We start from the raw sequence: 15209 nt of genomic DNA, 5'->3' as shown, positions 1-15209 counted from the left end.
TGAGACCTAGGAATGTATGTATGTATTTATTCACACTGCAAATCAGTATATACCCAGTGGCAGTGGTAACTAATTACACTCAATAACGACAATAATAAACACAATTAATAAAAAATACAATTAATAATAAATTAATAATAATACTATAATAATTAATAATAATAATAATAATAATAATAATAATAATAATAATAATAATAACAAAGAGCATCCTAAATTAATGAATCACAATCACTTAAAATAACATTTAAAGTAAATCTAATTTGTATCTTAACCCTAAGTTCGAACTAAAACCGACGAGTATATGTCCATACCTGCACAAGTACCTTTCAGCACTACACTCATTTCGCTGTCAACTCATTCACTGCACTGGAACTACGACACATTTCACTGCTTCTATCCTGATTTCACTAACACTTCTAACCATTTCACTGTTCAAATACTTTGCACAGCCACTTCACTGACACAAACACACTTCACTTACACAATAGACTTCACTGACACAACACACTTCCTCACTGATAGAACACTTCAAATAACAAGATATCAATTACACCCTTTAAATAGTGTGTATAATATACTACCGTCTATTAGTAAAGTCCTTAAGCCTATTTTTAAATACATTTTTGGTTATTGGTAAAGCCTTTGGTAAGTCTGCAGGTAAAGCATTCCAGTCCCTGATAGTGCGATTCAGAAAAGAAAACTTTCCAGTGTCCGTCCTCTGTCTTCTTTCCCTCAATTTATATGAGTGGTCGTTCCTTGAAGAGTAATTTGGTGGCTGCAACCTAGAGGTCTCAGAAAAATCATATACGGTAGCCTATATGTATAAATAAAAAAATGGCCTAATGGACTGAGAGAGTTTTGGGATTACAGTCTTCAATTAGGTCTATACTTAGTAAAAGTATTGACTAACAACAAAACACGTGCTGTCCCCCACTGTACTTCTTATTTTAAAGCCGATCCCGTGGGTACTGAGAATTATGTGATAAGTACAGCATCAGTGTACAACGAAGTACCTGGACTTCCCTATATGAAATTTCCAGGGAACTCAAGATTGAAAAACTGTACCATTTCATTCTTCACTTTATTCTATGTAATAAAAAATCACAAAAGAAATCAATGATTTGATTTAGACTAACTGGCCATTGAACTTTTTAAATTGAAATAAGAAAAAATATTTTTTATTAAAAGTTATTATATTTCATGTGTATCACACAAGAGTAAACATACTTGTAGATACTGAATATGAACTAAATTCGTCACAAGAAAAATTGCTGTACAAAGCAGACAGCATGCTCAAAATCAATATGTTGGTGCAGCATAGCAATAATTTCTCTTTATAATTCGTACAATAAATAAATAAATGAATGAATGAATGAATCAATGAATGAATGAATCAATAAATAAATAAATAAATAAATAAATAAATAAATAAATAAATAAATAAATAAATAAATAAATAAATAAATAAATAAATAAATAAATAAATAAATAAATAAATAAATAAATAAAGCAAAAGTCCAATTAGATATACTTACCTTCCTGTAAATCATGGAACAAAGTCCCACTCTTATTTTCATCCCAACATGATAAACAGCCATTGCAGCACCATGTGATATGAATGCGTTGAGAGCTGTTGTGACAATGATACAACCAGCATATAAGAAAGCTGTTTCATAAGTGATGTTGCTGTTTGGTGTAAAATAACGTATCAACTGTCCTAGGAATATGGGCTGCGGCATCCTACATGAAAAGAAAATAATTTTCAATTAACACGTATTACAAAATTTCATGTCAGAAGAAAATATTGTACAGATTACTGTTCACGAGATGAGACCTTTGAGCTGAATGGTTCACTATCAAGACAAGAGGCGGAAATACTAAGAAAGTGTAAGAAGCCACACTTCTGTGCTTCACAGCTGGTATTATTCAACCTGTAAATACTGTTCGTCAGTTTTCAGTTGCTTCGTTCATTAAGCAGCTAACAGTTACAAACCATTATATACCGTACCAAAATAATATCGCGTAATTGTTTAAGTGTTCAATTATTAGCTTAGAATTTAGTTTACAATTTCTAGCACTATTTAGTTGCTATTGATGTTCACTTTAACACTTGTTATTTAAATATAAAACTTTATAAAAATCTTGTTAATTGTTTAATGTTAGAGAAGAGGTAGCACAGTTCGCACTGACAATTTCGTGATCTGCATACTACAGTATAAGCTGTTCCAAATATTCAGAATTTCAAACAATACACCAGTAAGAAGCTGAAAACTTCTTGGGAGCATTTACAGGATTTCACAAGAGACACATAGGGAATTAGAAATTACTTGCATAAAGTTGTCACTTTAGAAGGATATTTAGGTACGGTACTTTGCTTTAATTAAAATCCATTTAAAGAAGTGTATTTTATGTTAGAACCATAGTAAATTTGTTCTACACATATTTTAGAAAATTGCTGTTTGATGTAACGTCAAAACTGCGTAAAATTTGTCTAATTCATACTGTGCTCTTTGTTATTTAATAGAAATTGCTCTCTAATTCTTCAACTGTATTTGGTATTCTTTTATTTTATGAAGGGATGTTTTTACAGAGAAAGTGACAACTTTTAATATGAAGGTATATTAAAATTTTCTGTCTTACTGTTTGTTATTAATAATATAAAAATCGTCGAATTCAACTGGTTTGTTTCCATAGTAATAGTATAACAGTCACTACTTATTTTAGAGTTCAACTCTACTGTGTGTTCATTTCAAAACTTCCCACCTTGAATAATTTTAGATGTGCAGGGGACATGATTTTGACGAAAAATACGTCGATTAAGTTTTCGAGGGATAAGTTCAAAACCACTGCTGATTGAATTTTCTGTCTCACTCCTTCATCGCCACCCACCCCACTTCTGAATTTCGAATTACACCTCCTACCTACTATAAAATAGAACCCGGAGGCAGCCTCAAATTTCACATTACAGGAATGAAAAATTAATAAACAAATAAAAAATGGTAAAATTTATTTAAAGATATCACTGCTATGAAGCTACAAAACTTTAAGTATATCATAATTGACATTGCCTAAGTGAAAAAATATACAAAAGAGGAATGTACAGTTTAATATAAAAGTTAGTTTTCAGTTTTCCTTCTGAAAATATAATTCTGAAATCAGCTTATATAGATAACATGCAAATAAATTGTGAGAAATCGCCTTAGTAGCTCAGTTCGCAGACTGAATGACTGCAAACACGGATTCGAACCTTCGTGATGTCCGAAGACAGATCTGATCTTCACAAAGGATACCAACAAGGCATCACTTATGAGGCAATTAAGCCAGGAGATGAGATAGGTAGTTCCTTTCCCCCTCCATTGCATACATCACCGACTAGCTACATATTACACTAATCAGACTTGAGATGCATGTAAACAATTGAATCGGTGAGAATTAAAAGGCCCTAAGTGGCATTTTTTGGTAAAGTGAGTTTTATACGGTACTGACATATAAATCTATTGCTATTATTGTGTATACCATTAATTAAAATATGTTGGATATGTTATCATTTATCATACATTACCTATCATAGCTAACAATTACGTTTATAACATTGGTATTTTAAGGACTACCAATTTAATAACAAAAACTTTCGCTTTATTGGCAAAGTGTATAAAAGTTTTATTTATTTATTTATTTATTTATTTATTTATTTATTTATTTATTTATTTATGTCTATAACAGGGCAAAGCCCCAATTACAATAGACAGTACAGATTTGTTTAAAAAAAAAAACACAGAATTACATATAACATGAAAAAAGAGATAAAACAGAAACACATGCAAGATACAAGTGTAATTAAAAACAAACAAACAAATAGATATTACCTAAATAAAATACACAGATATAGATATAAATGAAAAATACCAAATAAAAATAAATTAAAAAGAGTTAAGTACAGATATCATAGCCAAAAATGTAAAATGTAGCTATAACAATATGTTAATAAATTCAGTATACAGTATTATATAGTAGAACTAACAGGCTTAATTTATTTATTTAAGAAATTCACCACTACAGAACACGTGTTCCAACCAGCATGATACCTGACAACTACAACCAACATGCAACTAGAATCCAACATATCATGAAACCATTGCTGTATATAACTTTTTCTTGTACATATTGTACGATAACGAGAAATCTAAATCCTGTTTATTTGACAGATGATTGTAAGTTCGAAGCATTAATAAAAGTGGAAATATTTTATGGGATTGTGTTTTTGATGCCTGTAAATAAAAGAGAGATCGCTTTCTCAAATTTGGTTTACCAATATTGAAACTAATTAGCTGTAGAAGATCAGGGTTGTCTATTACACCATTTATGGTTTATATTCAACAATATAAAAACATTAGTTCATATTACATGTCTTATCCTTTCCATACCAGTTCCTAACACAAACAAATTGCAGTTAGTATTATAAACTAAAGTATAATTATGCACATTACTCACACAATACAGAGTTCCTTGAATGCTAGAAGAAGCTCAAGGAACATGGCATATCGTCCATGACATCTGATTAATACCCAAATTAAACTGGGCTGCTCAGCTCTGGCACTTGCACGTTTCACTTCTTGATCCCATAACCTGTAACATTAATATCATAGCAAATAAAGGTAAGAATTGTGTGATCTAACAGCACTAGCTTCTCTGCACGGTTCTTGTTGTGGATGCACAGTAGCTTCCCGTACGATTTTTATTGTGCGTAGATAGCTCAATGTTAGTCAATACAAGAGTTGTCATTGTTCATGCACGCACACATTAATGGCAGGTACTTGACCGTTCGTCATTCACCCATATGAAGCCAGTTGTGTAGACTAATTTACTGACAGAGTCGTTGCCCAAGATGTGCCATAGCATAGCTGGTCTACTCTACACCTGCTATGTGATTAGATGCAGATTTGTTGGGATGCCAGAACTCCCGGAGAAAATCCCTGTATTACATGGGCCTCAGGCTTGCCCAAAACAAGTTATAAATTGGGGGTACACTAGGGATTGGACCCAGGTCTACAGGATTATACATCCAGCGCTCTAGCCACTAGACCAAAGTGGAGGCTCAGTTTTTATATTATATTCACCGTTTATCATTTTTAACTTTCGTGTTTATTTTAAAGATATCAATATATCTAAATGTAACATACAAAGAAGTTGTAATTGAAAATATGTTTCATATTTTCATTTTCAAGATATTGTGAAGACAAGGCTCAAAGAATGAAACATATTGTTTTAATGAATCATAATTAAAGCAGAAAATCTGAAATTATTAAATAAAAGAATATTTTTCATATAAAACAGGTTTATTATATTGAAGAACCTATATAATGAATTAATGAGTTTACAATATCGACGACAATTTCTTTACAAGTAGGAAAAAATGATTTGGAAAGCATGATTTTCAAGACAATTCTACTTTAATACCAAGCAATATTTTCATGTTTAATTTACTTTACTAGTTTTTCGTGGTGCAAACTTTAAGTGACATTGCCAGTAGAATAAAATAATTTTACATCTTGATTACACAACTTTTAACACTGTATCACTTTCTTGTGTTAAATTTCAACGTTCCTTGTTAACATGTTATGTGTTGGTGTAAACAAAATAAACAAAATACACCCAAAGCTACACTACACATTAGAAATTGAAAACAACAAATACATAAATTTTCTAGACATCACAATAACAAAAGTAGACAACAAACACACATTCAAAGTATACAGAAAACCCACAACAACAACAACACACATACACAACACATCCAACCACCCAATACAACACAAACAAGCTGAACAATGGTACACAGACTACTCAACATACCAATGAACCAACAGGATTACAACGAAGAACTAAACACAATCAAATACATAGCACAAGAAAACGGATACATCCCCAACATAATAGACAACATAATACGTAAGACAAAACAAAACCACAAAAAACAGAAGAATACAACACAAACACAAGAACACAAAAAATATATCACAATAACATACGAAAACAAAAACACACATAAAATTGCAACCTCATTCAAGAAATTAAACTACAATATCGCATACAGAACAAATAACACTCTGTAAAAACATCTCAACACACAAACAACACAAACAAACAATACAATCACACAGGCGTATACAAACTCAAATGTAACACCTCCAACAACTTCTACATAGGACAGACAGGCAGATCATTTCAAACACGTTACAAAGAACACATCACAGCCATAACAAAATTACAAAACACCTCCATATATGCAGAACACATCATAAATGCCAACCACACCTACAGAGACATCAACACAGACATGGAAATACTACACATCCAACCAAAAAGCCAGAAACTAAACACACTAGAACAATATGAAATATACAGACACACGAAAACACACCCCAACGATATTCTCAACACACAACTCAATTTCAAAACACATACACTCTTTGACTCTGCACTACGAACGCACCCACACAGGAAACAAGAGGCGCCAAGACCAACAACGACCAGTTCTGAAGATGACTCAAAATAGGTCGAAACATGTTAACAAGGTACGTTAAAATTTAACACAAGAAAGACTTATCATACATATTCCGAAAATAATTTTATTTCCTCAATATACAAATGGCCTATAAAAAAGAAATAATGTGATGATGCAAATAATACAGAGTTCGAGATTTTTGAGGAAATAACAGGTTTTCAATATCCATGATACTGATAATGATAGTTTGGGCATTCCATTTGTATATCCATGTATAAGAAAATTTCTTCCAAACTAATGAACGGATTTTGATCATATTCAGTACGCATGAACCAATTTATCTGGGAAAGATGCACTTCAAATACAAGAATTTTACTGAAAAATTAACGAGTGTTTATTTGAAATCAGAGCACGTTCAATGGCAATCCAGTTTAAGGATCATCAATAATTTTTTTCGTAATGTTTTGTATTACATGGAAAAAGAATGACAAATGAGATGAAGTTAATATTACCAGAAAATGTTTTCTAAGATAAATTAATTTCGGAATATGTTGTTATTTTCTAATGCCAGGCGTTTGACAATAAAGTCATTTGACCTCTTGCACTCCAATATTTTTCAAAGATATTATCATGGCCAGCCACTCAAGCACATATTTAATTTCGGAATATGTATGATAAGTACTTTCTTGTGTTAAATTTTAACGTACCTTGTTAACATGTTTCGACCTATTTTCGGTCATCTTCCGGAAGATGACCGAAAATAGATCGAAACATGTTAACAAGGTACGTTAAAATTTAACACAAGAAAGTACTTATCATACATATTCCGAAGTGATACAGTGTTAAAAGTTGTGTAATCAAGATGTATAAAAAATTAATACAAATATATTTATTTCTACTCTTCGTTATTCTAATACAAGTTTTTACCCTATTTCGATAGAAAATGGTAGCAGAGTTCTCTTTATTATTAGAATATTACCATTTGCTAGTTGTAAACCACTCTGTTGCGCATGTGAGTGCCACAGAAGCAAGGTTTTATAGGTATTAAATACAAGTAAAAGGGGAAATAAGTATAGTCTCTCACTATACAGTAAGGCCACACTGAGCTCTACATTATGCATGCTTTGTTCGCTATGTTTGCTACGTCCACTGGTCACAGTGGAAGATATTTCTTTACAAAACATTACAGGCTTCTCCACAATGTTGGCATACATAGTATGCCCTGGGAAAGTAGTAATGATTCTCACGATGCTGTTACTTACTAATAAATAAACACTCGCTAAATATTAAGGCTTAAATATTCACTCTATGACCTAAGTGACAAAATCGTTCAATAATTAATAACAATGTCTTTTTTTCTGCACTCTATCAAATGTATCAGCTGTTGACATCATGTTGATTTTTCGGTAACTTGCAGCAACATCATGTCTCAATGCTAAAACCAGGGCAGACAAGCATTGTGATGTGATCATACTTTTACTTCTAGTAAGCATGATTAATAGTTACATCAGAAGTTTTAAATAAACGACGATAATGAATTTTCCAATGCCTCCAGATATGGTCAGTTGAAACTTTGTGAAATTCTGTTAACCTGACAAAGTTTATTATTTATGATAATTGAGCATTTGTAAGATGAAGACTTTGTGCTCAATGATAGAACGACAGGTTAATAAATGAGAATTACAAACAGCAAAATTATTAAATTTTTACATGGTCGAAGTAAGACCACAGGTTCATAGATGAGAATTACAAATACCTAGTAGAATTAATTTGTATATGGTCAAGGTAAGACCATAGGTTCATAGATGAGAATTACAAATACCTAGTAGAATTAATTTGTACATGGTCGAGGTAAGACCATAGGTTCATAGATGAGAATTACAAATACCTAGTAGAATTAATTTGTACATGGTCGAGGTAAGACCACAGGTTCATAGATGAGAATTACAAATACCTAGTAGAATTAATTTGTACATGGTCAAGGTAAGACCACAGGTTCATAGATGAGAATTACAAATACCTAGTAGAATTAATTTGTATATGGTCAAGGTAAGACCATAGGTTCATAGATGAGAATTACAAATACCTAGTAGAATTAATTTGTACATGGTCGAGGTAAGACCATAGGTTCATAGATGAGAATTACAAATACCTAGTAGAATTAATTTGTACATGGTCGAGGTAAGACCACAGGTTCATAGATGAGAATTACAAATACCTAGTAGAATTAATTTGTACATGGTCAAGGTAAGACCACAGGTTCATAGATGAGAATTATAAATACCTAGTAGAATTAATTTGTACATGGTCAAGGTAAGACCATAGGTTCATAGATGAGAATTACAAATACTAGTAGAATTAATTTGTACATGGTCGAGGTAAGACCATAGGTTCATAGATGAGAATTACAAATACTAGTAGAATTAATTTGTACATGGTCGAGGTAAGACCACAGGTTCATAGATGAGAATTACAAATACTAGTAGAATTAATTTGTACATGGTCAAGGTAAGACCATAGGTTCATAGATGAGAATTACAAATACCTAGTAGAATTAATTTGTACATGGTCAAGGTAAGACCACAGGTTCATAGATGAGAATTACAAATACCTAGTAGAATTAATTTGTACATGGTCAAGGTAAGACCATAGGTTCATAGATGAGAATTACAGATACCTAGTAGAATTAATTTGTACCATAGGTTCATAGATGAGAATTACAAATACTAGTAGAATTAATTTTTACATGGTCGAGAAAACGTCATAATTTTGTTCGGCACATTTTAGTTCAGGAATGAAGTTATTTCATGTGTTCTAAGTCTTGATAGTATTATAAGTTTTGAAGTGAACTGTCACTTCATGAGTGCCAAGTAAATAAATGTCAGTATAATAAATTACTTTCATTATAATTTTATTGGGGAAAAGCAACTGAACACTGTATGCCTCATGAGTGATGCCCTATTGGTGTCACTTATGAAGTTCCAACCTGTCTTTGGACAGTTGATTAAACAACATAATTATTATATTTAATATGGGTAACTATGCTATTCTCACCTTGTTAATTGATAACCCAGGTATTCAGATCGATGTTCATCTAAAGCTTCATACAAGTCATCCACTTCTAATTCCTTTTATATCCTTTCTTGAAAATGTCCAGAACCCAACTGCCAATGGAAAGGAAAATTAAATGTAGAAAGCAACAAGCTGTTCATTCAGCTAACTGATTACATCACTGTTTTTGCTATCGTACTATTTTTTTTTAATGATGCCAGCAATTGATTAATATAAGATTCAATATAATATATACATACAATATACAGTGTTTTTCTTCTGGGGAAAAGGGTGGTGAAACTCTGTATAGAATGTATTATAGTGGTTGAGGAAATGATTACTGTCCAGTTCACGGGATTTTGTACCCATAGTTCTTAACCTCCTTTTCATCCAACTTTAAGACTTTCAAGGCTGAAGTGGAGTTCAAAGAAAAATTACGTTAAAATATAATTAACACATTTCTCGGTTCCATTATGAAAATGCAATAAAAGGTGCCAGAACACAGTTCTGGTGCATTTCGTCAGAAAAGAAAACTATATATATATATAAAGTGGATCAAGTCCATGAGCCGTAGTTGTGAGATCATAGGACTTAAAGTTAACCTGCTCTAGTGGATTACCTAATTTCACTAGCAATAATTTTATTGCTCCATTCTCAAATTCTAGATTTATAAAATATAAACAATTGTGATATTAATTGATGCAATGCTTTGGTGACTTGATCCACTATGGTTCAGAACATTGTGAACAAATAATCTGAGCCAAAAGTGACTAGTATCGCCTACCCACAGTCTACTATATACAGTCACGAAGCTTGAGTTTTGAGGGTGCTAGAAACAATAGACTGTGCAGGTACTATTTCGCATTGTCTGTAATGAGGCGATATTAGCGATCCTAGTGGTGAGCAACTATCTAATGTTTGCATATTTACTACATATTGAGCTTCGTGACTGTATATACTAGACTGTGACCTACCGGCGAATGCTTGGAAATTAAGACAATCTATTACTGCTCGGAAAATATCCAACTTCAGACAATCAGAAAATGAATTAAACTCAATGTATGAAAATTTGTGACTTAATCTACTTTAGCTCTGAACGCCTCATATATACAGGTATATATCAGGATGTCCAACTGCCTTTGCAGTTGACCATAGAGGTTCGGAATAAATTATAACAATAATTTTACAATCATCACATCAGAGAGAAATAATAAAAAAATTACAATGTAAATTAACAATGAAATTTAGGGATTGAATATTAAAAAACGATAGATATTATATATAAATGGTTACCAATATGTAATATAATATAATATAATATAATATAATATAATATAATATAATATAATATAATATAATATAATATAATATAAATATCAACATCATCATCAAATGCTGTACTTTTTGATTGCGGATCCATTTCGACTGGAAAAAAGAGTCATGGATCGTCAAATTAAATTAACGTGAATTGAATTAATTTAATCGCTAGATTAATATAAATTTAATATGTCTCCACATTTATATTATGCACCTATTTAACACAGACAATATGTCTACAACTACATCAATTACCATGCATAGCCATGAGTTCATAAACATGCAGTAGTATTTATAAACTGCGTGTATTTTTTTCAGTAATTACATGCATAATTATAAAAAAAATACCTTCTAATTGCTAATGTGAAGAATGGTGTTGTATCCTCGTCTCACAAATTTCTTTCGAATTGGGGGTGATGGAAGACAGTTGAATTCTCATATCTGATGTGGCATCCAGATGATGACGGAATTTTGATTTTGTTACTGCATATCGTGAAAATCCTACTTCGCATAGATATGCTATTGCAAATGGGAGGAGTTTCGCCACTGCACATTTAGAAATTTCCAAATATTCCTGAAGTAGGCTACATCAGAATTCGGTGACAGAAGTTCGCTAAATCTGTGTTTCATCATTTTTTCGTTTTATGGTTGATTCACCCATTTTTAAATTAGCAACACTGGGGAGTGATACATGACAAGGTGATCTACTGGTTTCTGAATTTGTACAACTGTCATTTTTATCGTCTTTTATTAGCCACCGATCCATTGAGACGACACTATATAATATTAAAATTAAAATTATTCGTAATATTAAATTTATATTATTATGTTCGGAATCAAAGACACGTGGTTAGTAACGCACAGATTAAAGGCCCATTCACAATGAAAATTAAACATAACCGTAACATAAACACAAAAGTTTGCGCCCAGGCTACCAAATGGGATCATTCACAATGATTCACATAAGCATAGACATAAACATTACCGTAAGACGTTAACATGAAATTTTGCAAACTCCAAGCTTTTATGCTTATGCTTACGTGATTTGCAGACAGAACACAATCGTGGAGCACTGAAGTATACGACAGAATATGAGGAAATGGCGTCGTTGTTATGTTTCCATGGTTACCAAGTATGTTTGCAGTTGTGTTTATGGTCCCATCGTGAATGATCTTGATTTTACCGTAACATTTATATTCTTAAGTTAACGCTTACGTTATGTTTAATTTTTATTGTTAATGAGCCTTAAGGCCCATTCACAATGAAAATTAAACATAACCGTAACATAAACACAGAAGTTTGCGCCCAGGCTACCAAATGAGATCATTCACAAAGATTCACATAAGCACTGACATAAACATTACCGTAAGACGTTAACATGAAAGTTTGCAAACTCCAAACTTTCATGCTTATGCTTACGTGATTTGCAAATGGAACACAATTGCGGAGCGCTGAGACAGAATATGAGGAAATGGCGTCGTTGTTATGTTTCCATGGTTACCAAGTATGTTTGCTGTTATGTTTATGTTCTCATCGTGAATGCTGGTATGACTTCTTGATTCTTGTACTAAATGAATAAAAACTGACTCCATAATAAAAGTTGCAGATGCAGAACATGTGCAAAAAATGGACGAAATTAGTTTCTTTTTAAAAATACGTGTCAATATTTATTGCTGACTAAATAAGCTAACATTGTCAATAAAATTTAATTTACAATTAAGGCATTAAGTCTCCGAACACATTTACAAAACACACTGTTATCTCGAGAGAAGAAACTGCAAACATACACACACACAAAGCAGATAGAAAACTCAACTGCTCAGTCTACCATGTAACGCCAAGATGAGAAGGCCACATCATCTGAAAACCTCCACTGTACATCTTTCGTGAGTATTAACTTTTAAAGCCCCTTTAAGGCTTTAATCACTTAACTTCTCTTCAAATTTTAAGACATCTTTGATTAATTTTTTCAGACATAATGCCTCTCACCACGGCGAATAGACCAAGATTTTCTTTTACATCCTCTTCATATAGTCTTCCAATACATTGAACGTCATAAAGAACAAGCCTAGTCTTCAGTTTTATATATAATAATTTTAAATGTTTTTAATTTCATAATTCAGGCACACTGTATGCCTCTCAATATATTGCATTATAATTATGTTCATTGGAAGGCTTTCTATATGTATGTCAATTTAATTTTAAGACTATGTACGCCATTTAACCATTTTATGTAAAGTATGCATGGTCAAACTATTTGCTAGTGTTTTATAAATGTGTTTAAATGATATTTTCACTTAGTTCAAATGTTTGTTTGTTAGAAAACTATCACCTGAAGATGACTTGAAAATAAGTCGAAAATATTCATGACGTATATTAACATTGTATCTTGATGTAACAGAATCCATTTCTGCAATCATAACATGATAAGTGATTGACTGAAAAATAAAAAAAACTAATTTATATATTTATTTCACAAACTTATCTGAACTCAATATGACTTTTAAATTAAAAAAAAAAAGATAAGAACTTGCTAATAACTAGCCACCCACGCCAAAGACAAACATTTTCAATAGAACTGACTACCTTAACTGAAGAAAGAAAATCGTGTTTTTACAGCAGCTCGAAGGCAGTTCACGCAAGGGTAAGATCTGGTCATCTACCCTTGCTGATATACTAACTTTCACAAGTACAGTTGCGTACAGTATTGTAAAATCACGTCGAGAAGAATGGTAGTATTGTATGTTATTTATTTCAAAATATAAATTACCAACCACGGATCCCCTGACAAGTGTTGCAGATCCTCAGGGAACCGCAGAGCATACTTTGGGAACCACTGGATTAGGCCACTTGGCCTGTTCCATCTCCTGGATTTAGCTGATCTCTCCAACACTTCTTTGGGCTGCCGATATTTCTACTTCCTCGTAGTATGTACAGTAGTTCAGGATCTTTTGCGGTATTCTCTCTCGAGGCATTCTGGTCATAAGGGCACTTCTTCTGAATAGAGCCAGAGTTTTGTTTATTGTATGTCTTCAGATACCAACTGTTTCGATCCATGGTTCACTTCCTACGATGACGGCGATATGATACTATAAAATTCCTTAAAGAATTCCTATCAATATCTTAAGTACTAAACAATTTACATTTTTAAATATGGAAAAAATGCGCCAATTTTAAGAAATACACATATGCTTTGAGATTCTGTTTAAAATGTCTTAATTTTTTAATGATGTACTGATCTGTGATGGTATCTTTGATCATGTTTTCTTTTAATAAAGTGATTATTAAGCACTATTTACTGAAAAGCCTAAAGTTTCTGGTATAGGCCTATTTTCAATACTATTGGACCAGCATTTTTCAAAACCATTAAATAATAACAAATACTGTAACATTATTTGGATGTTTCAAATTTAACATATGTAGGCCTAGATGGATATCAGGATCAAAAGTAGTGAGGACCACACCACTACGTCCACTACTACTGCGTGTTCAGTTCAAAATGTGTCATGGCTCGTTGTATGCCGTCATGTGGCTAGTCGTTGAGCCTAGAGAATTCAATCTTCCTACACTTCCACAGAGGCGTATTACGTATGTGCCAGAGAAGTTGCCTAGCAAGTATGGCGTTCATTCTGAAGAGTACTTACAGATACGTACGGTAACAACTGTAGTGGCAGGAATATGAACTGTTTGGAAACATGTACTGAGGTGAGTTTTTTCCTTACTGTCGGGATATGTGGAGAGGGTTAAGACGATTACTTACGTATTTGTTGACATTAACTTCGATGGTTAACATGAACACGGAGCATTTGATTTGTGTTGTGGAATGTTGCCGTACGCAACCGATGACAACAAATACCCTGCATACAACTTGCCCGCGCAAAACACAGTTCGAAAGAGGTTATGGTAGCACACACAGTACAGACCGCCATCTGTTGCTATGACGCTCAAGTTATACTATACACTTCTCAAGTTCAGATGGAACGCCTTGATTAATAGGCAACTTCTCTGACATAAAAGCTGAAACTCGCTTCAAATCGCTGACTCACAATAGTGACGTCATGACACACTTTGAAATGAACACCCAGTATTACTATACCAGTAACTATTGCATTCTGCTGCTATTAAGTTTTACTATACAACTGAATCGAAATAGTAACTTACTTCAAATTCATTATTTAAGAGTCTTCTTCTTAATCCACTCCTCAGTGACTAGGATTGTCATCAGGTATCCCAATCCAATTGGTCTCTCTTTTTGTCTTTTCATAAATAATAATTTTGGGCATGTGGGGAATCAGCCCACAGTGTCCTAGTGCAATGAGGAGGGTGCCCTCTT

At 32.6% G+C, this 15209-nt stretch overlaps 2 protein-coding genes across 7 annotated transcripts in view; both read right to left on the bottom strand.

Annotated features, from left to right (window-relative positions):
- LOC138691057 (probable multidrug resistance-associated protein lethal(2)03659) overlaps positions 1–15063 on the bottom strand; it is a 160791-nt gene extending 145728 nt beyond the window's left edge. The window contains exon 1 of the mRNA XM_069812724.1: positions 15038–15063. Within this exon, the coding sequence (XP_069668825.1) occupies positions 15038–15048 (11 nt within the window). The 5' untranslated portion in view covers positions 15049–15063. The remainder of the gene's footprint in view (positions 1–15037) is intronic.
- LOC138691058 (probable multidrug resistance-associated protein lethal(2)03659) overlaps positions 1–15209 on the bottom strand; it is an 83520-nt gene that overhangs the window by 52629 nt on the left and 15682 nt on the right. For all 6 annotated transcript variants that reach the window (XR_011329738.1, XR_011329737.1, XM_069812728.1 and 3 more), the window contains exons 3-5: positions 9563–9672; positions 4495–4629; positions 1539–1743 (exon numbers count right to left, since the gene is read on the bottom strand). Coding sequence is in view for 4 of the 6 variants with exons in the window: in XM_069812728.1 (XP_069668829.1) it covers positions 1539–1743; positions 4495–4538 (249 nt within the window). In the remaining 2 variants the exon portion in view is untranslated. The remainder of the gene's footprint in view (positions 1–1538; positions 1744–4494; positions 4630–9562; positions 9673–15209) is intronic.

The sequence above is a fragment of the Periplaneta americana genome, chromosome 16 (genome assembly GCF_040183065.1).
Source record: "Periplaneta americana isolate PAMFEO1 chromosome 16, P.americana_PAMFEO1_priV1, whole genome shotgun sequence".
Taxonomy (NCBI): Eukaryota; Metazoa; Arthropoda; class Insecta; order Blattodea; family Blattidae; genus Periplaneta; species Periplaneta americana.
The sequence above is the reverse complement of the archived record's forward strand: the minus strand, read 5'-3'. Positions and strand labels throughout refer to the sequence as shown.